This window comes from Pelodiscus sinensis, unplaced genomic scaffold, assembly GCF_049634645.1.
Source record: "Pelodiscus sinensis isolate JC-2024 unplaced genomic scaffold, ASM4963464v1 ctg97, whole genome shotgun sequence".
NCBI lineage: Eukaryota > Metazoa > Chordata > Testudines > Trionychidae > Pelodiscus > Pelodiscus sinensis.
In genome coordinates, this window is record NW_027465982.1 from 235,766 (window position 1) to 261,507 (window position 25,742).

Below are 25,742 nucleotides of genomic sequence, written 5' to 3' on the forward strand. Positions count from 1 at the left end.
CCTCTCCCCGCCCCGCGGCCCTGCTCCCCACCCCGCGCCCCTGCTCCCCACCCCGCGCCCCCTCTCCCCGCCCCGCGGCCCTGCTCCCCACCCCGCGGCCCCTCTCCCCGCCCCCGGCCCCTCTCCCTGCCCCGCGGCCCCGCTCACTCACAGGTAGTTGGGGTGCACTGCGTGGGCCATGTCGGCGCTCAGCAGGAAGGACTTGGCTAGCGACTCCTCGAAGGCCGTGGGGCTGTGGGGCGCGGCCGAGATGCGGCGCAGCACCAGCTCGGTCAGCAGCGACTGGGCACCCTGCGCGCTCTCTGAGCCTACCTGCAGGGAGGGCCCATCAGCACGGCCTCAGGCCTCCCCCCGGGAACGACAGCCCACGCCCAGTCAGAGCCCCCTCCTCAAACACGCCTCCCCCCACGGCTGCCACGGTGGCCTCCTGCTACGCCTCGCTGAGGGGCTGAACCCCTGGCTACTGCAGCGCACCCGCTCCGCCGGTGCGCCCCACAGCCCCAGCCCGCCCAGCCCCGGGAACCCCCCCACTCTGCCAGTGCCCCCCACGCCTGCTCCACAGCCCCAGCCCTGGGACCCCCCCGCCCCACAGCCCCAGCCCGCCCAGCCCCGGGAACCCCCCCGCTCCGCCGGTGCACCCCACAGCCCCAGCCCCCCCAGCCCCGGGAATCCCCCCGCTCCGCCGGTGCGCCCCACAGCCCCAGCCCACCCAGCCCCGGGAACCCCCCCGCTCCGCCGGTGCCCCCCACGCCCGCCCCACAGCCCCAGCACGCCCAGCCCTGGCCCCCCCCACTCCGCCCAGCCCTGGGCCCCCCGCTCTGCCAGTACCCCCCACGCCCGCCCCACAGCCCCAGCCCTGGCCCCCCCCACTCTGCCGGTGCTCCCCACTCTCGCCCCATAGCCCCAGGCTCTCCTTTTATATCAGAACGTTCCTCAGGGTGATGGTAGGACCCTGGGTGATGTTTTCACACCCCAGCCTGCGCCTCAGTTCCTGGGGGGTTTGCATCTGGGCGGCTGACAGACACGGAGGTGAATGGTCCCGGCTGTCTCGGGGGAGGAGCCGGGGTCAGTGGGGTCACTGCAGTGGGGCTGAGCTCAGCTGACCAGGCCAGACGAGGCCTCCCGGGCTGGGCCCCGCTGCGTCCCCGCGGACACTGCCTGCCCCGGAGCCTCGCTCGGGGGAACTCGGAGCTCAGGGGCTGTGGGAGGCAGAGGGGACCCGGTGGGCCTGGCCTGGAAGGCCAAAGGGTTTTGTTTGCAGCCACGTGAGCAAGAGCAGCCCTGAGCTGCGGCGGGGGGGGGTGCTGTCTGCTCTGCGACCTGGGAATGGGAGATTCTCACACTCGCCCACATGTGGATTGACCCAGACACCCAGGCTCAGCTCCCAGGGAGAGACAAAGGGAGGGGGGGAGACCAGCACCTGGCTGGGGGGGAGGCTGTTGCCGGCGGGGAAGCAGGAGGAGAACAGACATGGGAGGGGGCTAGATTTGTAGGGGCCCAGGCTCCCCCATCTCAAGGGGGCTGAGGCATCCTAGGCCTGCCCTGGAACCAGATTCCATCTGTGCTGGGCTGTACCCTGGAGAGGCAATAAACTCCCCTGTTCTACTGGCTGGTGGGGTCTGTCCGTGCCACTTTGGGGGTGCAGGAGGCGGGGAAACCCCAACGCGCCGTCACACCCTCTGTTCTACTGGCTGGTGGGGTCTGTCCGTGCCACTTTGGGGGTGCAGGAGGCGGGGAAACCCCAACGCGCCGTCACACCCTCTGTTCTACTGGCTGGTGGGGTCTGTCCTTGCTGCTACAGGGCTGCAGGATCAGGGGGAACCCCCCTCACCGTCACAGCGGCCTGGCAGGCGGGGCCATGCGATGGGCAGCAGCAGCTACAACTATTCTATTAACCGATATTTAACATCCCTACTGGGAGCGCTGTCTGTGGTGCGGGTGCCCTGTTCGGGTGACTGTTCGTAGCTAGTGTCAGTCGGCGATGGCCGTGAGGGTCACTGGGAGCGCTGTCTGTGGCGCGGGCGCCCTGTTCGGGTGACTGTTCGTAGCTAGTGTCAGTCGGCGATGGCCGTGAGGGTCACTGGGAGCGCTGTCTGTGGAGCGGGCGCCCTGTTCGGGTGACTGTTCGTAGCTAGTGTCAGTCGGCGATGGCCGTGAGGGTCACTGGGAGCGCTGTCTGTGGCGCGGGCGCCCTGTTCGGGTGACTGTTCGTAGCTAGTGTCAGTCGGCGATGGCCGTGAGGGTCACTGGGAGCGCTGTCTGTGGCGCGGGCGCCCTGTTCGGGTGACTGTTCGTAGCTAGTGTCAGTCGGCGATGGCCGTGAGGGTCACTGGGAGCGCTGTCTGTGGCGTGGGCGCCCTGTTCGGGTGACTGTTTGTAGCTAGTGTCAGTCGGCGATGGCTGTGAGGGTCACTGGGAGCGCTGTCTGTGGCGCGGGTGCCCTGTTCGGGTGACTGTTCGTAGCTAATGTCAGTCGGCGATGGCCGTGAGGGTCACTGGGAGCGCTGTCTGTGGAGCGAGTGCCCTGTTCGGGTGACTGTTCGTAGCTAGTGTCAGTCGGCGATGGCCGTGAGGGTCACTGGGAGCGCTGTCTGTGGCGCGGGTGCCCTGTTCGAGTGACTGTTCGTAGCTAGTGTCAGTCGGCGATGGCCGTGAGGGTCACTGGGAGCGCTGTCTGTGGCGCGGGTGTCCTGTTCGGGTGACTGTTCGTAGCTACTGTCAGTCGGCGATGGCCGTGAGGGTCACTGGGAGCGCTGTCTGTGGCACGGGTGCCCTGTTCGGGTGACTGTTCGTAGCTAGTGTCAGTCGGCGATGGCCGTGAGGATCAGCGAGGGGAGAACATTGGACAGGGGGGAGGGGAGAAGAGGGGCCCAGGCGACCCGGTTACCTGGGGAGAGACACTGGCGGGGGAGGGGCTGTTGCTGGGGTACTGGGGCTCGGCTGGGAGACGGGGGCTGTTTTGGGGGCAGGGCAGGGCAGGCAGGACTCAGCCGGCTGCAGGGCAGACTCAGATGTGGGGGGCGGGGGGCCCAGGCGACTGGCCTGAGGGATCCTTTGCTGGGTTCAAAGCTCCATAGCCCCTCCTGCCGGGCGCTGGCCGGGGGTCGCTCTGGGCTGGGGAGCAGGGGGGCGCTGTCCCCTCTGGGAGGGGGCCCGGGGGCCAGAGGGGGGGGACCCCCGAGGGGCTCACGGCAGAGGAGGCGGCTGGAGGCCCTGAAAGGCGCCGTCCCGGAGGCGGAGGGGCGACCCCCGGGGAGAGGGGCCCCCAAGACAGGGTCGCTGCACTGGAGTGGCCCCTGGGAAAGGGCTGGTCACTGCGCTGGAGGGGGGGGCTCCCTGAGGAGGGGCTGCCGCACTGTGGGGGGGGTCCCGCCCGGGGACGGACGGGCCGCGCGTGGGCAGGACCTGAGAGCCGAGCCAGCCCCACTCACCTCCTCGTTGTCGTACAGCATGACCAGGCGGACGTTGGGCTCCTGGGAGAGGGAGCCAGGGGCCCTCGCAGGACTCGATCAGGGCCTGCAGGGGCAGAAGGGGCGAGGACATGGGGCGGAGCCGGGCTGGGAATGGGGCCACGGGGGGCAGAACCCACGGAGCCTCAGCACTTGCTGAATGGCAGGAAAACAGGCGCAGGCCGGGGGTTCCGGAACAGCCCCCCCCCCCCCCCCACCCAGGACAGGCGTAGGCCGAGGGTCCCAGCACATCTCCCCCCCCTCGCAGGACAGGCGCAGGCCGGGAGACCCAGAACAGCCCCCCTTCCCCCCCGGGACAGGCGCAGGCCGGGGGTTCTGGAACAGCCCCCCTCCCCCCCCAGGGACAGGTGCAGGCCAGGGGTTCTGGAACAGCCTGTCACATTACCGAATTGGAGGGAAGCAGACAGATCGCTGCTGCACCCCTAGGTGGGGGTGTTGGCCCCAGAAATTGGTATGGGGGGAGCCATGTGGGGTATTGAATGGGAGATTATTGTTTGTTAATCTTATGTACGCTATTTATGTGAGTGTATAATGTCTGTGTGTGTAGATCTGTAATCTGTGTGGAAGCTGAATATTTCTGTGAATGTGGTTAAGCATGGCTATGGACAGGCTGAGTAGCGAAGCCCTGTGGGACAATGGCTCTCAATAGGCTATGGACACACCCAAAGAATGGGATTTGTCACCTGAGGGCAGCCAGCAGGGAACATAGAGATTGGCCTCTGACCAGGTGACTTGCTGCAGACTAGAAGAGGCCAGGAAGGGAATAAAAGGGGCCATGTGGTCGAGGCCATTTTGTTCTCAGCTCAGCACTTCATCCCAGAGGCAGCACTGCAGGGATTGAAGAGCCCGGAAGACCTGTGAACCCATCCTGATCGTAGGATGTGCAATAAGAACTTTTAAACCAGCAGCTGCAACATCTCTGCTAGAGCCTGCATCGAGGACTGGGAGATTCGGTGCATGTAACGTACTGTACTTTAACAACCTTACTCTCATGCTTTTCTTTCCTGTAATAATAAACCTTTAGATATAGATGCTAAAGGATTGGCCCAGCGTGATTTGTGGGTAAGGTCCAGAGGGGAAATTGACCAGGGATCTGTGGCTGGTTTCTTGGAACCGGACAGAACTTGTTCGGGGTAGGTGGGATTGGGTGCTAGGACCCCCCACCTGTGTATGAGGCCTGGGGCCATCTGGGGCACGGATATTGCTGGGGTGTCGGAGGGGTTTTGCTCGGGAGGCTTCAGGCAGGCAGCTGAAGCGCTCTGTGGGACTGGTTTGTGGCCTGTGTGGAGAGGTCGCCAGTCGGGGGCTGTAAGGAACCCCGGATTTGAGCAATTCGCCCTGAGCGGATGCCCGCAGCTGTGCCCAGACACGGCCCGGTCCGTCACAGTGGCGTAGTCGGCAGGATCCACAGATCTTGGTCAATTGAGCTTTGGGATCAGGACCCCACGCTGTCTAAATTTGATTTTTGGTGTTGAGAGTTTGGTTGATTAAAGAGCCGCTGCGATGATCCCGGAACTATATGAGAGTCTGAGCAAAAGTGCTCTGAAGGATTTGTGCTTGGGGAGAGGCATTGCCTTTAGGAAAAGGGCCTCTAAACTAGATCTGGTAGTGCTGTTATTAACCAGAGATGTGGATGAAAAGGAGCAGAAGCAAGCCAAGGAGGCTGCTGAAAGAAGGCGGAAGGCAGATGAAGAAATTGCTAAGAGAAAGCAGGAGATGGATCGGGAACTTGAGATGAGAAAAGCAGAACATGCAGAGAGAATGGCAGAGTATGCAGAGAGAAGGGCAGAGCATGCAAAGAAGATGGCCCTAGCCAAGGAGGAAAATGCTAGACTTGACCTCCAGCTTAAGAGACTAAAAGAACAAGAGAGACTGTATCCTCCTGAAGGTTCAATGTATAACTCTGTGGGTATGCGATGTGCTTATGATATGGCAGACGTATTTTACCCAGCTGATGTGATGACCCAACCCCAAAGCATGTGTGAATGCAAACCTTTTGTGTTACCTGTAGCTAACAGGGAGGTTTGGGAAGGGGGTGCATGTGGGTATGGAAAGTTTCCTGGAGCTGGTCAGTTTCCGTGTAACCAAGGGGAAAGTGTCTCTACATGTGAGCCTGTGGCAGATGGCTGTGTGTCTGTGCAGGGGGGCAGTGAGCCTGTGAGTCAGGGCCCGTCTGAGGCCTCAGAGGTGAGGCTGGAATCAGAACCAGGGCAAGAAGAGCCCAGAAGTCAGGGAAGTGTTTCTCTGAGGCAGCCTGGAGTGGCTGGCCAGAGTGAAGTTTTAGTTGAGGAGCTGGTGGCTGGTGAGGTTTGTGGAATTGAACCTGCACAAGCTGAAAGTGATTTGTGTGAAGCACAGTGTGTGCAAGCTGGCAATTTGGCTGGTGGAAGTAGCAGTGGGGCAGTAAAGGAAGCTGTCCCAGTGGCTAGCTGTATGCCTGAGATTAGCCAGGGGTGTTGGGACAAGGGAGAAGCTGTCTCTGGTTGTCTGGCTGTGTGTGGGGAAGAGTTTCTTCCTGTGTCTGAGGAAGGTGCCCCACAGCCTGTGAAGGCTGAGAGCAGTGTGGTTGTCCCAGAGTTGGGTCTGGATATGGCTAAGGCCCAGGAAGGGGGTGGCCCAAGGTTTGTGTCTGCTGGGGAGAGGGATGAGGTGACTCAGGTAGAGTCAGTCAGTGTTTTACCAGAACCCCAGAGACCAGACAGTGGTGACCCTGATATTGTGCCTGATGCTGCTGTGTTGCTGGCAGAGGGGGGAGCTACTCGGTGGGAGCAGGGAGACCCCTTAGCCCGCGCACAAGGAGAGAATGAGGGTGTGTTAACTCTGGTGCCTAATGAGGGTGTGGACGTTTACAGCCATCTAGAGAGCTGCACAGGGAGTGAAGATGCCTCTGACCCTGTCTCTTGTGGGTCTGTCTATGTGCCTGAGAGGGGATTATCTGTGAAGCCACCTGAGGGGCCAGAGATAACTCAGGGTATGTCTACACTACCCCGCTAGTTCGAACTAGCGGGGTAATGTATGCATACCGCACTTGCTAATGAAGCCCGGGATTTGAATTTCCCGGGCTTCATTAGCATAAGCGGGGAGCCGCCATTTTTAAATCCCCGCTGCTTCGAACCCCGTGTAGCGCGGCTACACGGGGCTCGAACTAGGTAGTTCGGACTAGGGTCCTATTCCGAACTACCGGTACTCCTCGTGAAACGAGGTGTACCGGTAGTTCGGAATAGGCACCCTAGTCCGAACTACCTAGTTCGAGCCCCGTGTAGCCGCGCTACACGGGGTTCGAAGCAGCGGGGATTTAAAAATGGCGGCTCCCCGCTTATGCTAATGAAGCCCGGGAAATTCAAATCCCGGGCTTCATTAGCAAGTGCGGTATGCATACATTACCCCGCTAGTTCGAACTAGCGGGGTAGTGTAGACATACCCCCAGTGACTGTGGGTGACCAGCTTGCTGGGAAGTCAGTGTGTGTGGGGCAGGATTGTTCCCAGGTGAATGAGGAGAGTGGGAAGTTAGTGTCTCAGATTCAGGAGAAGGGCTGGGTAGCTAAGTATGCAGAGCAGAACAGCTGTGTGGTCACTCTCCCTAGGATGCAGGAGATGGCAGTTAAGCTCCCATCCCCGGACACAGTGGACACTCATACTCAATCAGGGAGGTTGATATCTGGTTCCATGTGGAAACAGAGGTTAGAGAGGGACAGAGGAGAGACTTGGGAGTCTACAGCTTACTGCTGTTACCCCACTGAGTGGGGGAAGGGGGAGAATTCCAGGGCCATTGTGAGCCAGGGAGTCACGCCCAGCCAGCCCTTTGTCTTGGTCAGGCCAGAGGTTTCAGGCCTGGGGCCCAGAGGACAAGGGGGAGGGGCAGGACTTGCTTTGGCCAAGAAGATTTGCAGTTTAAACCTGAGGGGCCAAAACTGCAATGGTGTGGGGCCAGAGAAGGGGCCTGACGGAGAATTTCAGTATACACCTGAGATAGGATTGTTCTTGTTACTGATGTTAATTCTTGTAACCAATGGATTATTGTTGCAGAGAATTGTAACGGTATACAGTGTGCATGAGCTTATGAAAATACCATGTAATCTGTCTGGAGATGTACCAAACGACAGATGGTATGTAAGGGGACATTGTGATGTTGCTATTTTGTGGTTAACACTTGTAACTGGTCTTGGAACTTCTTACAGGACAAAAAGGGTTCCAGCCAGAAGGTCCTGTGTAAGAAGGGAAACTGAGGCACGCCACCATTTTGTTGGGGGAGGCCTGTGATGCCCTCAGTGAGGTTACTGGCATCACTTCCTGCATCAATTTTGCGTTGGGGGTGTCACGTTACCGAATTGGAGGGAAGCAGCCAGATCGCTGCTGCACCCCTAGGTGGGGGTGTTGGCCCCAGAAATTGGTATGGGGGGAGCCATGTGGGGTATTGAATGGGAGATTATTGTTTGTTAATCTTATGTACACTATTTATGTGAGTATATAATGTCTGTGTGTGTAGGTAGGAATCTGTAATCTGTGTGGAAGCTGAATATTTCTGTGAATGTGGTTAAGCATGGCTATGGACAGGCTGAGTAGCAAAGCCCTGTGGGACAATGACTCTCAATAGGCTATGGACACACCCAAAGAATGGGATTTGTCACCTGAGGGCAGCCAGCAGGAAACAGAGTTTGGCCTCTGACCAGGTGACTTGCTGCATACAAGAAGAGGCCAGGAAGGGAATAAAAGGGGCCATGTGGTCGAGGCCATTTTGTTCTCAGCTCAGCACTTCATCCCAGAGGCAGCACTGCAGGGATTGAAGAGCCCGGAAGACCTGTGAACCCATCCTGATCGTAGGATGTGCAATAAGGACTTTTAAACCAGCAGCTGCAACATCTCTGCTAGAGCCTGCATCGAGGACTGGGAGATTCGGTGCATGTAACGTACTGTACTTTAATAACCTTACTCTCGGCTTTTCTTTCTTGTAATAATAAACCTTTAGATATAGATTCTAAAGGATTGGCCCAGCGTGATTTGTGGGTAAGGTCCAGAGGGTAAATTGACCAGGGATCTGTGGCTGGTTTCTTGGAACCGGACAGAACTTGTTCGGGGTAGGTGGGATTGGGTGCTAGGACCCCCCACCTGTGTATAGGCCCGGGGCCATCTAGGGCACGGATATTGCTGGGGTGTCGGAGGGGTTTTGCTCGGGAGGCTTCAGGCAGGTTGCTGAAGCGCTCTGTGGGACTGGTGTGTGGCCTGTTTGGAGAGGTCACCAGTCGGGGAGCTGTAAGGAGCCCCGGATTTGAGCAATTCGCCCTGAGCGGATGCCCGCAGCTGTGCCCAGACACAGCCCGTCACACAGCCCCCCTCCCCCCCCAGGGACAGGCGCAGGCCGGGGGTTCTGGAACAGCCCCCCTCCCCCCCAAGGGACAGGTGCAGGCCGGGGGTTCTGGAACAGCCCCCCTCCCCCCCCAGGGACAGGCGCAGGCCGGGGGTTCTGGAACAGCCCCCCTCCCCCCCCGGGACAGGCGCAGGCCGGGGGTTCTGGAACAACCCCCCTCCCCCCCAGGGACAGGCGCAGGCCGGGGGTTCTGGAACAGCCCCCCCCTCCCCCCTCCCGGGACAGGTGCAGGCCGGGGGTTCTGGAACAGCCCCCGCTCACGGTCAGGGCGCAGTAGCAGCTGTGCAGATTGTCCAGGCGGGGCGAGAAGATAAACTCCTCAAAGGCGCCGCCCAGCACCTGCAACAAGAGACAAGGGCGGCGTCAGCAGGGACCCCAGGGTTGGGAGCGGGGCTGGAAGGGCGATGCCTGGGGGGGGCTGCAGGGAGGGGCAGCGGCTGCAGGCTGGGACCCCAGGGTTGGGAGCGGGGCTGGAAGGGCGATGCCTGGGGGGGCTGCAGGGAGGGGCAGCGGCTGCAGGCTGGGACCCCAGGGTTGGGAGCGGGGCTGGAAGGGCGATTCCTGGGGGGGCTGCAGGGAGGGGCAGCGGCGTCAGCAGGGACCCCAGGGTTGGGAGCGGGGCTGGAAGGGCGATGCCTGGGGGGGCTGCAGGGAGGGGCAGCGGCTGCAGGCTGGGACCCCAGGGTTGGGAGCGGGGCTGGAAGGGCGATGCCTGGGGGGGCTGCAGGGAGGGGCAGCGGCGTCAGCAGGGACCCCAGGGTTGGGAGCGGGGCTGGAAGGGTCATGCCTGGGGGGGGCTGCAGGCTGGGACCCCAGGGTTGGGAGCGGGGCTGGAAGGGCGATGCCTGGGGGGGCTGCAGGGAGGGGCAGCGGCGTCAGCAGGGACCCCAGGGTTGGGAGCGGGGCTGGAAGGGCGATGCCTGGGGGGGCTGCAGGCTGAGACCTCAGGGCAGCTGTGGGGCAGCCACGCTGGGAGCTGCAGAGGCTGCCCCCAGGGGAAGCGTGCGGCAGCCGCACCAGGAGGGAGCGGGCCGGGGGGCCGGGGGCCTGCAGGGGCTGCCCAGCGGCAGGGACCCCCAGGCGCGATCGGCACCGTTACAACCCGCCTGCTTGCCCCCCGGCCGCACAGGGGGAACTTTGCTGCAGCGCTTAGAGCTGGCTGTGTGCCTCAGTTTCCCCAGCAGCGCGCATGGCTGCCCTGCAGGACAGGAGCCAGTTGGCTCTCGGGGCTGCCTGAGCGGTGCCCCCAGTGACGGTGCGTCGGGGCCCCCCCACCCTGCCCCCCCGCAGCCAGAGGGGACTCTGAGCCGGGCCGTGGAGTCGAAGGTTCATCGTTCTCAGAGACGCGGCGCAGCGCGGGCCCCACGGTGCCCCCGGAGCCAGGGCAGGCAGCCCCCGCCCAGCCAGACCGGCCCAGCACCCCAGGCCTGCCCCCCAGCCTGGGACCGTCCCCGCCTCCCGCCCTGTCTCGCTCTGGGTTGTTACCTGCCCAGGCTGGGCCAGGGCCCGTGGGGGAGTCAGGTGGGGACACGGGGTACAGGGCAGACGCCCCCCCCTGGGCGGGACCAAGAGTCCCTCCCCCTGGAGTAGCCGAAACAAGGGGGCCCGCTCACCCTCCTGGATCCTCACCCCCCAGCTTGAGGGGAGGGGAGAAACGGGGGGCTGGGCTGGGCCCTGGAGACTGACAACCCGCCCCAGGACAGCGGGGGGACGCCCCCGGCAGAGCACACACCTGCGGTGGGGGGGCAGGAGGGGCTGGGTCTCGGGTGGGGCGAGGGGGGGCTGGAGCCCTCCCTGGGGCACAAGGTGGCTCCATGGGGCTGAGCCCCCAGCCCCTTTCACTTGCCCGCCCCTGTTTTCAATTTCGAGGGGGCACGCTCAGAGCCGGCTGCGCGATGGCCGTGGGGGCGGGGCAGAGCCCGGGGAGCCGCAGGCTGGGCGGGACGCCGGGGCAGAGCACGCCGGGGCAGAGCCCTGGGAGCCCCAGGCTGGGCGGGACGCCAGGGCAGAGCCGCGCAGGAGGGGAGACCCCGGGCCCCGGCCCAGCGGGGGGCGATTCACCTCTCGTGCTGGGCGGAGCCCATGTCGTCCCCCCCCCCCCCCCCCCCCGGGCGAACCCTCACTGCAATGCCCTGCCCAGCCAGGCGCCAGCCCCAGTGACTCACCCCCCCCGGCCTGCACCCCCTGAGCAAACAGCCGCTCCCCTGACGGCGCCACTGGGAGTGCAGTGGGGGGGGCAGCTTTTCAGCTGGCGCCCCACCCCAAGGACTGGCTCCTGCCTGCCCCCCCACCTGTGTGGGCGGCGCCCGCTTCCTGCATGTACCCGCTCATGCCGGTGCCCCTCCCCTCATGCTGCTGCCTCTCTGTGGGGGGGGCTACCCCCCCTTGCTGCTTCTTCCAGAAGCAGTGGGGGGGGGACCACGCAGACGAGGGGAGTCACCGACAGGCCCAGGCTCCCCATCCGGCCCACAGCCCCCCCCAGGACCTGTCTGCGCAGGGCAGCTGCAGGCTAGAAGTGAGGGAGAGCACCGGGGGGGGGGGGGGGGGGGGGCGGAGGGGCTGACCCTGTGCATCTGTGACACCTGCCCCCCGGTCCACGCACAGGGACACGCCCCCATCACGGGTGCCCAGCCGAGGGGCTCTTGGGGACCTCCCCCTTCAGGCACCCCAGGGCCTAGATTGGGGCTGGACCCCACAGCTTGGCAGAGCCCCCCCCCGCTCGCGGCCAGGCCACAGACCCAGCCCTGCCACCCCCGGCAGCGCCCCCGGCTGGCAGCTGCCCCTCGCGCCCGTCCTGGGCTCTGCAGCTCCTGGGCCCGGCAGTCTCAGCCTCCGCCCCGCGCCAGCCGCCTGTGCCGGAGGGGCAGCCGCTGCCCTGGCGATGCCCCCCCGCGCCGGGCCCTGGGCACTCACCGCCGGCTGCGTGTCTGCCAGGCACAGCTCCATCTCCACGACCTGCTCCGGCGCCACGTCCAGCTGGGAGCAGAGCAGGGAGAGCAGGGCGGGCGCGTGCCGCTCGGCCTGGAGCGAGAGCAGACCCCCTTGGGCGAGGGCCACCAACAGGCCGCGAGACACCCCCCCCGCAGGGAAGCATGGCAGCCCCCCCCCCGGCTCTGCCCGGAACATGCTGCTCTGCCCCCCCCCCCCGGAACACACCGTTCTGCGCCCTGCCCCCCCCGGATCCTCCCTGAACACGCCGCTCTGCACCCCCCCCAGCCCGGAACATGCTGCTCTGCCCCCCCCCCGAACACACCGTTCTGCGCCCTGCCCCCCCCGGATCCTCCCTGAACACGCCGCTCTGCACCCCCCCCGGCCCGGAACATGCTGCTCTGCCCCCCCCCCGAACACACCGTTCTGCGCCCTGCCCCCCCCGGATCCTCCCTGAACACGCCGCTCTGCACCCCCCCCAGCCCGGAACATGCTGCTCTGCCCCCCCCCCCGAACACACCGTTCTGCGCCCTGCCCCCCCCGGATCCTCCCTGAACACGCCGCTCTGCACCCCCCCCGGCCCGGAACATGCTGCTCTGCCCCCCCCCCGAACACACCGTTCTGCGCCCTGCCCCCCCCGGATCCTCCCCAAACACGCCGCTCTGCCCCCCCGGATCCTCCCCAAACATGCAGCTCTGCGCCCCCCCCGGCCCGGAACATGCCGCTCTGCCCCCCCCCCGGAACACACCGTTCTGCGCCCTGCCCCCCCCCCGGATCCTCCCCAAACACGCCGCTCTGCGCCCCCCCGGCCCGGAACATGCCGCTCTGCCCCCCCCCCCGGTTCTGCCCGGAACATGCTGCTCTGCCCCCCCCCCCGGAACACACCGTTCTGCGCCCTGCCCCCCCCCGGATCCTCCCCGAACACGCCGCTCTGCGCCCCCCCCCGGCCCGGAACATGCCGCTCTGCGCCCCTCCCCAGAATATGCTGCTCTGTGCTGGGTCCCCCCAGCTCCCCCCGGAACATGCCGCTCTGCTGTGCCCCCCGGCCCCCAGCAAGCCCACAGGGGATGATCGCGGCACGGGGCCCTCGGCAGTCGGCTCCTCTCCTGTCTCACCTGGGCAGCGGCACCGGGAGCCTCGGCCTCGGGCGCCTCCTTCTCCAGCGCCTCCTGGATGGCGGTGGCCAGGATGGGCACCCTGCGGGGGCCAAGGCTCCATCAGGCACCCGCATGCCGGAGCCATCGTCAGAGCCCCGCCCCCCTGCTCCCCGGGCTGCCAGAAGGGGTGTCCCATGCCAACGCAGCGGCCTGGGGGAAGCCAGCTATGTCCCCCATGGCACCCCACCTCCCAGGCAGCGTCCCCCCAGGGCCAGCCCCCGGAGCCCCCTCGACTCAGCCTGGGACCGCGAGCGGCCCTGCCCGGCCAGCCCGGAGCCCCCCTGCCCGGCCAGCCCGGAGCCCCCCCTGCCCGGCCAGCCCGGAGCCCCCCTGCCCGGCCAGCCCGGAGCCCCCCTGCCCGGCCAGCCCGGAGCCCCCCTGCCCGGCCAGCCCGGAGCCCCCCTGCCCGGCCTGCCCGGAGCCCCCTTGCCCGGCCAGCCCGGAGCCCCCTTGCCCGGCCAGCCCGGAGCCCCCTTGCCCGGCCAGCCCGGAGCCCCCTTGCCCAGCCAGCCCGGAGCCCCCCCTGCCCGGCCAGCCCGGAGCCCCCCTGCCCGGCCAGCCCGGAGCCCCCCCTGCCCGGCCTGCCCGGAGCCCCCCCTGCCCGGCCAGCCCGGAGCCCCCTTGCCCGGCCAGCCCGGAGCCCCCTTGCCCGGCCTGCCCGGAGCCCCCCTGCCCGGCCAGCCCGGAGCCCCCCTTGCCCGGCCAGCCCGGAGCCCCCCTGCCCGGCCAGCCCGGAGCCCCCCTGCCCGGCCAGCCCGGAGCCCCCCTGCCCGGCCAGCCCGGAGCCCCCCTGCCCGGCCTGCCCGGAGCCCCCCTGCCCGGCCAGCCCGGAGCCCCCTTGCCCGGCCTGCCCGGAGCCCCCTTGCCCGGCCAGCCCGGAGCCCCCTTGCCCGGCCTGCCCGGAGCCCCCTTGCCCGGCCAGCCCGGAGCCCCCCTGCCCGGCCAGCCCGGAGCCCCCTTGCCCGGCCTGCCCGGAGCCCCCTTGCCCTCACAGGTGCTGCTCCGTGTTGGGCCCGAAGCTCTCGTTGACGCTGCGCTGCAGGTGGATGGCCAGGTGAGGGATGCGCAGGATGGGCCGCTCCACCCACACCAGCCGCTGCTCCAGGCGCCCGCCCGCCGGCTCCTGAAAGCAGAGCAGGGAGTGTCAGCGGGCCCGGCCCCGGCCCCCCGTCCTGGGACGCCAGGCCTGGCCCCGGCACCGCCCCCAGCTCCCCCAGCGCTGAGCGGCGGAGTCGGGACTGGGCGCGCGCCACAGCAGGGCCGGGCAGGGCGAGCGTCACCGGATCCACCGGCTCCGGGACCCAACCCCAGGCTCCGAGGCCCCGCGGTGGCCTGGTCCTGCACCGGTCCCTGGGCTCGCGCGCAGAGCAGGGGCCAGGCCGGGTCCCTCGAGGCGCGAGTGGCCGAACTCGGGCGGGTCACCCGGCTGGACTCACCCGCACGATCACCCGCCCGGCCACCGTCAGGTCGCGGTCGAACCAGGTGCTCCAAATGCCACCGCCGTAGGTCTCCACGCCCACCTGCACCAGGCCCGCCTGGCCCCTCTTGGAGCGGCGCTTCACCTGCGGGAGAGCCAGGCCCCGTCACCCGCCCGCACGGCCCCGCCCCAGGCAGCAGGGGGCAGTGGGGAGAGCCAGGCCCCGTCACCCGCCCGCACGGCCCCGCCCCCGGCAGCAGGGGGCAGTGGGGAGAGCCAGGCCCTGTCACCCGCCCGCACGGCCCCGCCCCCGGCAGCAGGGGGCAGTGGGGAGAGCCAGGCCCCGTCACCCGCCCGCACGGCCCCGCCCCCGGCAGCAGGGGGCAGTGGGGAGAGCCAGGCCCTGTCACCCGCCCGCACGGCCCCGCCCCAGGCAGCAGGGGGTAGTGGGGAGAGCCAGGCCCCGTCACCCGCCCGCACGGCCCCGCCCCCGGCAGCAGGGGGCAGTGGGGAGAGCCTGGCCCCTTGTTGATTTCACCCCCACATCAGTGGATGTTCTATACATTGACTTTAGCAAGGCTTTTGATACGTCTCCCACAATATTCTTGCCAGCAAGTTAAGGGAATGTGGATTGGATAAATGGATGGTAAGATGGATAGAAGGATGGCTAGAAGGCCGGGCCCAGCGGGTAGTGATCAATGGCTCGATGTCAGGATGGCCGTCGGTTTCTAGCCGAGTGCCCCAAGGATCGGTTCTAGGGTGGGTTTTGTTCAATATCTTTATTAATGACCTGGATGAGGGGATGGATTGCACCCTCAGCAAGTTTGCGGATGACACTAAGCTGGAGGAGAGGTAGATACGCTTAAGGGCAGAGATAGGGTCCAGAGTGACTTAGACAAATTGGAGGATTGGGCCACAAGAAATCTGATGAGGTTCAACAAGGACAAGTGCAGAGTCCTGCCCTTGGGACGGAAGAATCCCAAGTATTGTTACAGGCTGGGGACCAACCAGCTAAGTAGCAGTTCTGCAGAAAAGGACCTGGGGTTACAGTGGATGAGAAGCTGGATATGAGTCAACAGGGCGCACTTGTAGCCAAGAAGGCTAATGGCATATTAGGGTGCATTAGGAGGAGCATTGCCAGCAGATCCAGAGAAGTCATTATTCCCCTGTATTCATAGAATCATAGAATACTAGGACTGGAAGGGACCTCGAGAGTCATCGAGTCCAGCCCCCCGCCCTCAAGGCAGGACCAAGCTCCGTCTACACCATCCCTGACAGATGTCTATCTAACCTGTTCTTAAATATCTCCAGAGAGGGAGATTCCACCACCTCCCTTGGCAATTTATTCCAATATTTGACCACCCTGACAGTTAGGAATTTTTTCCTAATGTCCAATCTAAACCTCCCTTGCTGCACTTGAAGCCCATTAAGCCATTTGGCTCTGGTGAGGCCACATCTGGAGTATTGTGTCCAGTTCTGGGCCCCCCACTACAGAAGGGATGTGGACGCATTGGAGAGGGTCCAGCGGAGGACAATGAAAATGATTCGGGGGCTGGAGCATATGACTTATGAGGAGAGGCTGTGGGAGTTGGATCTGTTCAGTCTGCAGAAGCGAAGAGTGAGGGGGGATTTGATAGCAGCCTTCAACTTCCTGAAGGGAGGTTCCAAAGAGGCTGGAGAGAGGCTGTTCTCAGTAGTGACAGATGCAGAACAAGGAGCAATGGGCTCAAGTTGTGGTGGGAGAGGTCCAGGTTGGATATTAGGAAAAACTCTTTCCCTAGGAGGGTGGGGAAGTGCTGGGCTGGGTTACCTAGGGAAGTGGTGGAGTCTCCATCCCTAGAGGTGTTTAAGTCTCGGCTTGACACAGCCCTGGCCGGGTTGATTGAGTTGGGTTGGTCCTGCCTAGAGCAGGGGGCTGGACGTGGCCTCCTGAGGTCTCTTCCAGCTCTGTGGTTCTATGACAGCCCCAGCTGGACAGGGCCGGGAGCCACTGGCCAGCCCCTGGCGGGGGAGCTCCGGGGACAAGCTCCAGAGCTGGTGAGTGTCCTGGGCACAGCCGGGCGGAGCGGAGGACAGATCAGGCAGGGCCCTGCGGGGGCGGGGGGGGGCGGGCGCTCCCCGGGGGGGCCACGCGGGTGGGGCGGGAGGCGGCAGCAGGGTCCCTCACCCGGAGGCAGGGGCTGTCCGTGTGGGCGCCGATGAGGCTGAAGCCGTTGCCAGGCTGGTACCGGCCCCCGACAGCGAAGGCGACGAGGGTGGAGCTGTTCCGGGTCACGAAGTACTGGGGGGAAAGGGGAGAGGCCCGGTGGGGTGCTGGCCTGGAGCCGCCCCGAGCCCTCCCCTAGGGGTGGGGAAAGCAGGCCTGGCCCTCCCCCTGCTCCCCTCCCCCCTGCGCACCCCGCAGCACCCCCCAGCCTGGCCCCTACCCCCCGCCCCCAGAGCCCTGAGCACCCCGCCCCACCCCCCAGCCTGGCCCTCCTCCCTGCCCCAGAGCCCTGAGCACCCCGCCCCACCCCCCAGCCTGGCCCCTACCCCCCGCCCCCAGAGCCCTGACCACCCCGCCCCACCCCGCAGCCTGGCCCCTACCCCCCGCCCCCAGAGCCCTGACCACCCCGCCCCCCCCCCGCAGCCTGGCCCTCCTCCCTGCCCCAGAGCCCTGAGCACCCCGCCCCACCCCCCAGCCTGGCCCTCCCCCTGCCCCCCTCCCCCTGCGCACCCCGCCGCACCCCCCAGCCTGGCCCCTACCCCCCGCCCCCAGAGCCCTGACCACCCCGCCCCACCCCCCAGCCTGGCCCTCCCCCCCTGCCCCAGAGCCCTGCGCACCCCGCCGCACCCCCCAGCCTGGCCCTCCCCCCTGCCCCCAGAGCCCTGTGCACCCCGCCCCACCCCCCAGCCTGGCCCACGCCCTGCCCCCAGAGCCCTGCGCACCCCGCCCCACCCCCCAGCCTGGCCCACGCCCTGCCCCCAGAGCCCTGCGCACCCCGCCCCACCCCCCAGCCTGGCCCACGCCCTGCCCCCAGAGCCCTGCGCACCCCGCCCCACCCCCCAGCCTGGCCCTCCCCCCTGCCCCAGAGCCCTGCGCACTCCCACCCCGGCCCAGCCCCCGGCCCAGCCCCCGCCCTACCTTGTGCTCAGGCTGGATGTGCCACTGCTCAGCCTCCTTCAGCTCCTGGAACCCGGCCTGCAGCAGGCGGCTCCGGCACTCGGCAACCACTGCGGGGACCACGCAGACGTCAGGCGCCCCAAGCCCCCCCAGAACCCCCATGCCTGGCCTGCCGGGGGGGCCCTTCCCGGGGCACTGCCCCCCCCCGTGCCTGGCCTGCCGGGGGGGCCCTTCCCGGGGCACTGCCCCCCCCCGTGCCTGGCCTGCCTGGGGGGGCCCTTCCCGGGGCGCTGCCCCCCCCGTGCCTGGCCTGCCTGGGGGGGCCCTTCCCGGGGCACTGCCCCCCCCGTGCCTGGCCTGCCGGGGGGGCCCTTCCCGGGGCACTGCCCCCCCCCGTGCCTGGCCTGCCTGGGGGGCCCTTCCCGGGGCACTGCCCCCCCCCCGTGCCTGGCCTGCCTGGGGGGCCCTTCCCGGGGCACTGCCCCCCCCCGTGCCTGGCCTGCCTGGGGGGGCCCTTCCCGGGGCGCTGCCCCCCCCCCATACCTGGCCTGCCTGGGGGGGCCCTTCCCGGGGCGCTGCCCCCCCCCGTGCCTGGCCTGCCTGGAGGGGCCCTTCCCGGGGCGCTGCCCCCCCCCCCCGTGCCTGGCCTGCCGGGAGGGGCCCTTCCCGGGGCACTGCCCCCCCCCATACCTGGCCTGCCTGGGGGGGCCCTTCCCGGGGCGCTGCCCCCCCCCGTGCCTGGCCTGCCTGGAGGGGCCCTTCCCGGGGCGCTGCCCCCCCCCCCCGTGCCTGGCCTGCCGGGGGGGCCCTTCCCGGGGCGCTGCCCCCCCCCCCCGTGCCTGGCCTGCCGGGAGGGGCCCTTCCCGGGGCACTGCCCCCCCCCATACCTGGCCTGCCTGGGGGGGCCCTTCCCGGGGCGCTGCCCCCCCCCGTGCCTGGCCTGCCTGGAGGGGCCCTTCCCGGGGCGCTGCCCCCCCCCCCGTGCCTGGCCTGCCGGGGGGGCCCTTCCCGGGGCGCTGCCCCCCCCCCCGTGCCTGGCCTGCCGGGAGGGGCCCTTCCCGGGGCGCTGCCCCCCCCCCGTGCCTGGGCTGCTGGGAGGGGCCCTGCCCAGGGCGCTGCCCCCCCGGGAGGGCGGCTCGGAGGCTTTGCCAGGCGCCCCGACGCCGTTGCGAGGTTACAGACGCAGCCTGGGGAGGGTGGGGGACAGAGGGCAGCCGGGCCCAAGGGCTGTCCCGGGGCCAAGGGCAGAGGACGGGCCGACACAACGGGGGCCTGGGGCTGGTCTCCCTGCAGCCCGTGGGCGCCGCCTGGCAGCGGCACCGTGGAGCCAGCCCCACAGGTCTGTCCGGTCTCCTTTGCATCCTCCCCGCCCAGCTCAGCTCCGGGCGGGACGAGGGACCCAGGCAGCCTGGCAGGGCCGAGGGGCCTGCACCCGCACAGGGGGCTGCAGGGCGGGTTCTCAGGCGCCGCCCTGTGCTCACCTGGCAGCTGCCGCACCCCGGGCCCGCTCCGGCGCCTACAGCCCGCGGGTCTGAGGCGAGACGCGCACCAGGGCTGGGCCGGCGCTAGCGGCCAGGCGCCTGCCCAGGGCAGAGGGCAGAGGGCACAGCCCGGGCCTGCCAGGCGGCGGGGGCAGGGGACGGACTGGCTGGGGCCCCTCTCGTGAGTTCACGAGCAGCTGGGCGAATGCCAGGCGTGAAGCGGGGTGCAGGGGACGGACTGGCTGGGGCCCCTCTCGTGAGTTCACAAGCAGCTGGGCGAATGCCAGGTGTGAAGCAGGGTGCAGGGGATGGACTGGCTGGGGCCCCTCTCGTGAGTTCACGAGCAGCTGGGCGAATGCCAGGTGTGAAGCGGGGTGCAGGGGACGGACTGGCTGGGGCCCCTCTCGTGAGTTCACGAGCAGCTGGGCGAATGCCAGGCGTGAAGCGGGGTGCAGCGTGTCACAGCAGCACTGGGAGGGGCAGCCCAGGCAGACTGAGGCTCAGTGGCCCCCCAGGCTGCACCCCGGGGGAGCCCAGCACAGGGGCCGGCCCGGGGACTGAGCCCCCCTCTCCCCAGGGTCACGCCAGGCCCCCCACTAGAGGCCAATGGGCACCGAGTGCAGGAAACTGGCCCCACTCCCCCTGCAGCTGGCACCTCCGGGGGCCGTGCCGAGCGGAGCGAGGGCACTGGAGCCCCCGCCCCGTCCCCACTGCCCCGCAGGGTCCTCTGCTGGAGACTGCTGGGGGCAGGCAGCTCCCTCCTGCCCCGGCCTGGCGCGGGGAGCCGGCCCTGCCTGCGCCGACAGGCGTGTGGGCGCCACTTTGCCCCGGGGCAGGGAGCGAGGAGGAAGGAGGAAGCAGGGCTGGGAACCCCTCTGAGCACGGGGCAGGGCCTGGTCTTGCAGCCCCGCCCTGTGGGCTCTGGCAGGATCCTGCTACCCACGTGGGGACGCTGGCTCCCCGCAGGCCCGCCCTGGGCCTGGCCAGCTGCCAGGCGAGCCCGGGGCAGAGGGCAGCCCTAGAGAGAGGCGGGGGGGGGGGGCGGAACAGGCGCTGGGACTCGGGGCGGCAGAGCCACGCAGGGGCAGGGGCAGGGGGAGACACGGGCCCGGTGCCCAGCTCGCTGGGCGTGTCCCAGGTTAACTCCCTGGCAAGCTGGCACCTGCCCGGGCGGGCCAAGGGGTCACCCTGCTGGGGAGTCACTGCCCCCCAGGGAACAGAGCCTGAGGCCAGAGGAAAAGGGGGCCACGCTGCAGCCAGCCAGCTCCGTGCTGCTGCCCGGCTCCCTGGGCCCCCCGGAGGCAGCTCTCGGAACCGGCAGGAGCCCCCAGCCCCCTTACCATGGTACGGGGAGGGGCCCCGATTCACGAACTTCAGGAACTTCTGGGCCGCCGCCTGCACGGCTCGCTTGGAGTCACCGGCCACGGACGCCTGGCGGGCAGGGGAGCGTGTTAGTCGGGGGGGCAAGCCCTGACGGAGGGACCCCCCCGAATCCCCCCGACCCCCCCGACCCTACCCGACCCCCCCGAATCCCTCCGACCCCCCCTGGCCCTGCCCGACCCCCCCGAATCCCTCCGACCCCCCCTGGCCCTGCCCGAATCCCCCCGACCCCCCCGACCCTACCCGACCCCCCCGAATCCCCCCGACCCTACCCGACCCCCCCGAATCCCCCCGACCCCCCCTGGCCCTGCCCGACCCCCCCGAATCCCCCCGACCCCCCCTGGCCCTGCCCGACCCCCCCGAATCCCCCCGACCCCCCCTGGCCCTGCCCGACCCCCCCGAATCCCCCCGACCCCCCCTGGCCCTGCCCGACCCCCCCGAATCCCTCCGACCCCCCCTGGCCCTGCCCGACCCCCCCGAATCCCCCCGACCCTGCCCGGCCCGACCCCCCCGCACCCCCCCGACCCCCCCTGGCCCTGCCCGACCCCCCCGAATCCCCCCGACCCCCCCTGGCCCTGCCCGACCCCCCCGAATCCCCCCGACCCCCCCTGGCCCTGCCCGACCCCCCCGAATCCCCCCGACCCTGCCCGGCCCGACCCCCCCGCACCCCCCCGACCCCCCCTGGCCCTGCCCGACCCCCCCGAATCCCCCCGACCCCCCCTGGCCCTGCCCGACCCCCCCGAATCCCTCCGACCCCCCCTGGCCCTGCCCGACCCCCCCGAATCCCTCCGACCCCCCCTGGCCCTGCCCGGCCCGACCCCGGTACCTGCATGATCCCGGCCTGACTCCCGCTGCCGCCTCCGGCTCCGGCACTGGCCCCGCCCCCGGCCCCGGCCCCGCCCCCTGCCCCGCCCCCGGCACGGCCTGAGCGCGCTGCCGCCCCCTGCGGGCCGGGAAGAACCAACACAGCCCGGTACAACGGACCCCCCCTCGCACCCCCCATCGGCCCATGGACCCCCCCTCGGGCCCCCCCGTCCCCCCATAGACCCCCCTTGGGGACATGGGAGCGCCGGGGGGGGCAGAGCAGGGAACCCTCACGTGGCCCATTCCCAGCCCTGGCAGAGGCCAGGGACCCCCTGCCCATGGCCACTGATGGACACAACCCCCTCGGGCCCCCCCTCGCCCTACGGACCCCCCCTCGGGCCCCCCCTCGCCCTACGGACCCCCCCTCGGGCCCCCCCATCGCCCTACGGACCCCCCTCGGGCCCCCCATCGCCCTACGGACCCCCCCTCGGCCCCCCCATCGCCCTATGGACCCCCCCTCGGACCCCCCCATCGCCCTATGGACCCCCCTCGGGCCCCCCATCGCCCTATGGACCCCCCCTCGGGCCCCCCATCGCCCTATGGACCCCCCTCGGGCCCCCCCATCGCCCTACGGACCCCCCCTCGGGCCCCCCCATCGCCCTATGGACCCCCCTCGGGCCCCCCCTCGCCCTACGGACCCCCCCTCGGGCCCCCCATCGCCCTACGGACCCCCCCTCGGGCCCCCCATCGCCCTACGGACCCCCCATGGGCCCCCTCCATTGCCCTACGGACCCCCTCTCGGGCCCCCCCATTGCCCTACGGACCCCCCCTTGGGCCCCCCATTGCCCTACGGACCCGCTTGGGCCCCCCCATTGCCCTACAGACCCCCCTTGGGCCCCCCATTGCCCTATGGACCCCCCCTTGGGCCCCCCATTGCCCTACGGACCCCCACGGGCCCTCTGGCCTGCCCCATAGACACTTGGTGGCCTTTGCTGAGTCCTTCCACCTCACCCACTGGGCCGCGGGAGGAAGAAGGGCTCACATTTGCCCTGTTGCGCTGTTCTGTGGTAACCCCGTGTGTGTGCCTCAGTTTCCCTGGGCACTGCACCAGTTTCTCCGGCCACCAGCACTGCCTGCCCTTCTTCTTGAGAAGCCGGTTAGCTCTGCAGTGCCAGGCGCTTCGGGCAGAGCTGCTCCCGCCCCTCATGCCACCCACTGGAAGCCAGAGCTGCTGCAGGCTGGACCTGGACGCAACCGAATCAACTTCCCGGCTCTCCTGTCTCGGCCTCTCTGGCTCTCCTGGAAAAGCGCGTGTCTGAAACCCCAAAATCCCCAGAGCCACCCGAGGCCTCCCGTTACTCCACACCAGCCAGGCTCTTGGTCGGAGCCGGAGGGTGTTTCTCTCTCTAGCCTTGCTCCTAAGGAATGGCCCATCGCTAGCTTGGGAGCAAGGGGAAGGGGGAAGAAGGGGGGCGGGGGAGAACTCCACCAAAGCTTCGCCCACACCCACAGTTCTGCGCTCGGACTGGACCAGGATTTGATCTTTTCCCCGCCTAGCCTCTGAACTGAAGGAGGAACAGGAATGAACGAGCAAACGAATCGACTCGTGAAGGGTTTCAACCGATGCTTGGTGGCGTGGGGAGGGACGGGTTTCAAACGCAGCGGGTGAATTCACCAGACAAGATTATCAAGGCTCCAGCCCCATGCTCCAGAGGTGCCTCAGCTCTGAATGGCAGATGCTGGAATAGAGCACACGCGAGAGATCACCGGGCAAGGGCCTTGTTCTGGTCTGAAAGATCCGGCGCCGGCCCCTCAGCTGCTGGTGTTGGCAGTCGAGGGGAGCAGAGCAAAGCAAAGGAAAGAGGCTCGCTCACTGGTGTAGTTCCGATCCTCATTCCCACTGGCCAGCAGAGCTCGACTCCTACTCGCCAGTCAGGCTGGAGGAATTGCTCAGCTCTCGGGTTATAGTAGAAACGCTTCCATATTCTAATTTGCTGAGACACAAAAGGGCTGTTGAAGGTGGTTTATGGCTGCTTAGGAGGAAAGGAAATTGCAGAGGTAAAGTCTTGTTCAGTTTGAGTGGAGCGATACGTGTCCTGTGGTCAGGCTGTATAAGCTGCTCCCTGAGGGTCTGTCTACACTACAAAGTGCATTCGAACTAACAGCCGTTAGTTGGAATTAACGTTCATAGGCACTACACAGGCAAACCGCTAGTCTGAATTTAAATCAAACTAGCGGAGCACTTAATTCGAACTAGGTAAACCTCATTCTACGAGGACTAACGCCTAGTTCAAATTAAGTAGTTTGAATTAAGGGCTGTGTAGCCCCTTAATTGGAACTAGTGGGAGGCTAGCCCTTCCCAGCTTGCCCTGGTGGCCACTCTGGCCGACACCAGGGAAACTCTACTGCCCCCCTCCCGGCCCCGGAGCCCTTAAAGGGGCACGGGCTGGCTACGGTGCCCGTGCCAGGTGCAAGCCCGCCAGCACCCAGCCAGCAGACCCTGCACCTGGCACGGCATGAGCCAGCCACTGCCAGCTCTGAGTTTTCATTAGAATCCGGCTATTTCAGTTGGGCCTCATTGCTATTTGTGATTTTGAAAACGTTCCTATAAAGGTCTAAAAGGATGCAGAGTAATAGGAGTAGTGAGAGGACAATCCTGCAGGATTTCACTGCTGGAGGGGTTTAAAAATCATGTTGTCAGGTGAATGTTCTGCTTCATGTTTGCAGCCCTCAGTCACACATTTGTCATGGGGTTGCTGTTGCATTTGTTTGTGCAGAAGGATTTTGAAACTTTTTGAAAATGACCGGTGTAAAGAAATGGACTTTAATGACATAACTGAAGAATGTGCTGCCAAAGAGCTAGGCAGCGATAATAGACTTAAATACAAATGAAAACTTGTAATGATTAACGCCGAGTTTTGTTTCCGAATGAATTACAATATAATTAAAATAAAAATTATCCAACTAAATTAGGTTTCTATCAAATGTACCCAGTTCACATTTAATATGAAAATAGCCTTCGATTGCATTTGACGCCTTTTTTCTATTTTGTCTCCAAAGGGGGGGCCCCCGTGAAATTGTGCTGCCCTGGGCCCCCCAGACCTCTCACCCGGCCCTGTCTGGGGCCCTCGAGGGAAGTGGGGCTGTTGAGGGCAGCGTAGGCTCGTGGGAGGAGCCAGCCCAGTTCCTTGCTCCTCCCCACGTAGCCCCGCGACTGTGATGTTTCCTTGTCCGCGGCGCTTGTGACGCCTCCAATCTCACGGTTTGAGAGTTGCCCTTTGAAAAACACGTCTGGGCTTGGCAGGATTTTCTCTCCCGGAACGTCCGGAGAGCTGGTACCAGCGGACGAGCAACACACACACCATGGCTCTAGTGTCACCACAAAGTGTGTCTGTCTGGTGGGGGCGGCCTGCGCAGCATTGCTGAGTTCGGGCAAAGGGGATACCACCCTCGGGTACGCTCCTCCTCCTCTGCTCCCCCCCAGCCACACGATCAGTCGCACGTCCACCTCTGGCCCCAACGCCTCACGTTTATTCTTATCTTCTCGGATGAGCGCTTTGGTTTTGTCGGTGACATGCTGGTACATTTCCTTTATCGTTAATTCCTCTCTGGCCTCTGAGCACGAGCTTGGTATTGGCCCCTATTGTGTGTATTGTAAACAGGGTATCAATGGGCATCTGTATGGGAAACCCAGGAATTGTCCTGGCACTTGAAATATTGGTGTGGATGGGCGGAGGCACCTTTGTGTGGTCACCGTAACTTGGGCGAGCCAGGGGCAGGAAACGTCGCCGAGACGCCTCTGCCCGGGCTATTACTTGATTGTACACATGGATTTTCTGGAAACACTCTACACGGTAAGGTCCTGCCCACGCATGACTGAGACTGACAAGAACCTCCTGCCGGCTGCATTGCTGGGGAGGGGCAGTTGTCTTCCAAACCACTTCAGTGCTGATGATTTGTGAGTGATTCTCTGAAGCTTGGAATTGTATCAGCTGCATTGACTTGAACCTGGCAACTCCTGGGACAACCCTGCAACTCTGTAACGCTCAGCCACTTTGTACTGGCCCTGGGTGACTCTGAGCCCTGCAGCTTTGTAATCTTTGGAACGCTCTGCCCCTTGCTTGGAACTTGCTCTAAGCTGCACCCCACCCAAGATAGGAGTGTGTGTGTGTATGTGTATGAGTGTGTGTGTTTATGAGTGTGTGTGTGTGTGTGTGTGTGTTTATGAGTGTGTGTTTATGAGTGTGTGTGTGTGTGTGTGTGTGTGAGTGTGTGTGTGTGTTTATGAGGGTGTGTTTATGAGGGTGTGTGTGTGTGTGTGTGTGAGTGTGTGTGTGTGTTTATGAGGGTGTGTTTATGAGGGTGTGTGTGTGTGTGTGCGTGAGTGTGTGTGTGTGTGTGTGTGCGAGGGTGTGTGTGTGAGTGTGTGTGTGTGTGTGTGTTTATGAGGGTGTGTGTGTGAGTGGAGACTGTTGAGTGTCTGTGAGTAGAAAGTGCAAGGCTGAGCGCCTGGAGCCAGGTGAGTCCTCAGACCAATCCAGGCACACAAAGGAGACCCTGCTGCTTTGCTAGATGGAGGTGAGTCCGGGTGCGCTCCCTGGTGCGGGCTGGGGCTGAGTCACAGGGGCTGCACACAG

The 25,742-nt window shown here is 66.3% G+C and overlaps 1 protein-coding gene across 1 annotated transcript in view; it reads right to left on the reverse strand.

Moving 5' to 3' along the window:
• Positions 1–21,199, reverse strand: part of DNPEP (aspartyl aminopeptidase) — a 28,011-nt gene extending 6,812 nt beyond the window's left edge. The window contains 12 exon segments of the mRNA XM_075917672.1: positions 152–312; positions 3,432–3,491; positions 3,493–3,516; positions 9,097–9,174; positions 11,749–11,856; positions 12,879–12,960; positions 13,913–14,043; positions 14,357–14,482; positions 16,505–16,618; positions 17,462–17,550; positions 20,262–20,352; positions 21,128–21,199. Coding sequence (XP_075773787.1) covers positions 152–312; positions 3,432–3,491; positions 3,493–3,516; positions 9,097–9,174; positions 11,749–11,856; positions 12,879–12,960; positions 13,913–14,043; positions 14,357–14,482; positions 16,505–16,618; positions 17,462–17,550; positions 20,262–20,352; positions 21,128–21,133 — 1,070 coding nt within the window. The 5' untranslated portion in view covers positions 21,134–21,199.
• Between the last annotated feature and the right edge of the window lie 4,543 nt (positions 21,200–25,742).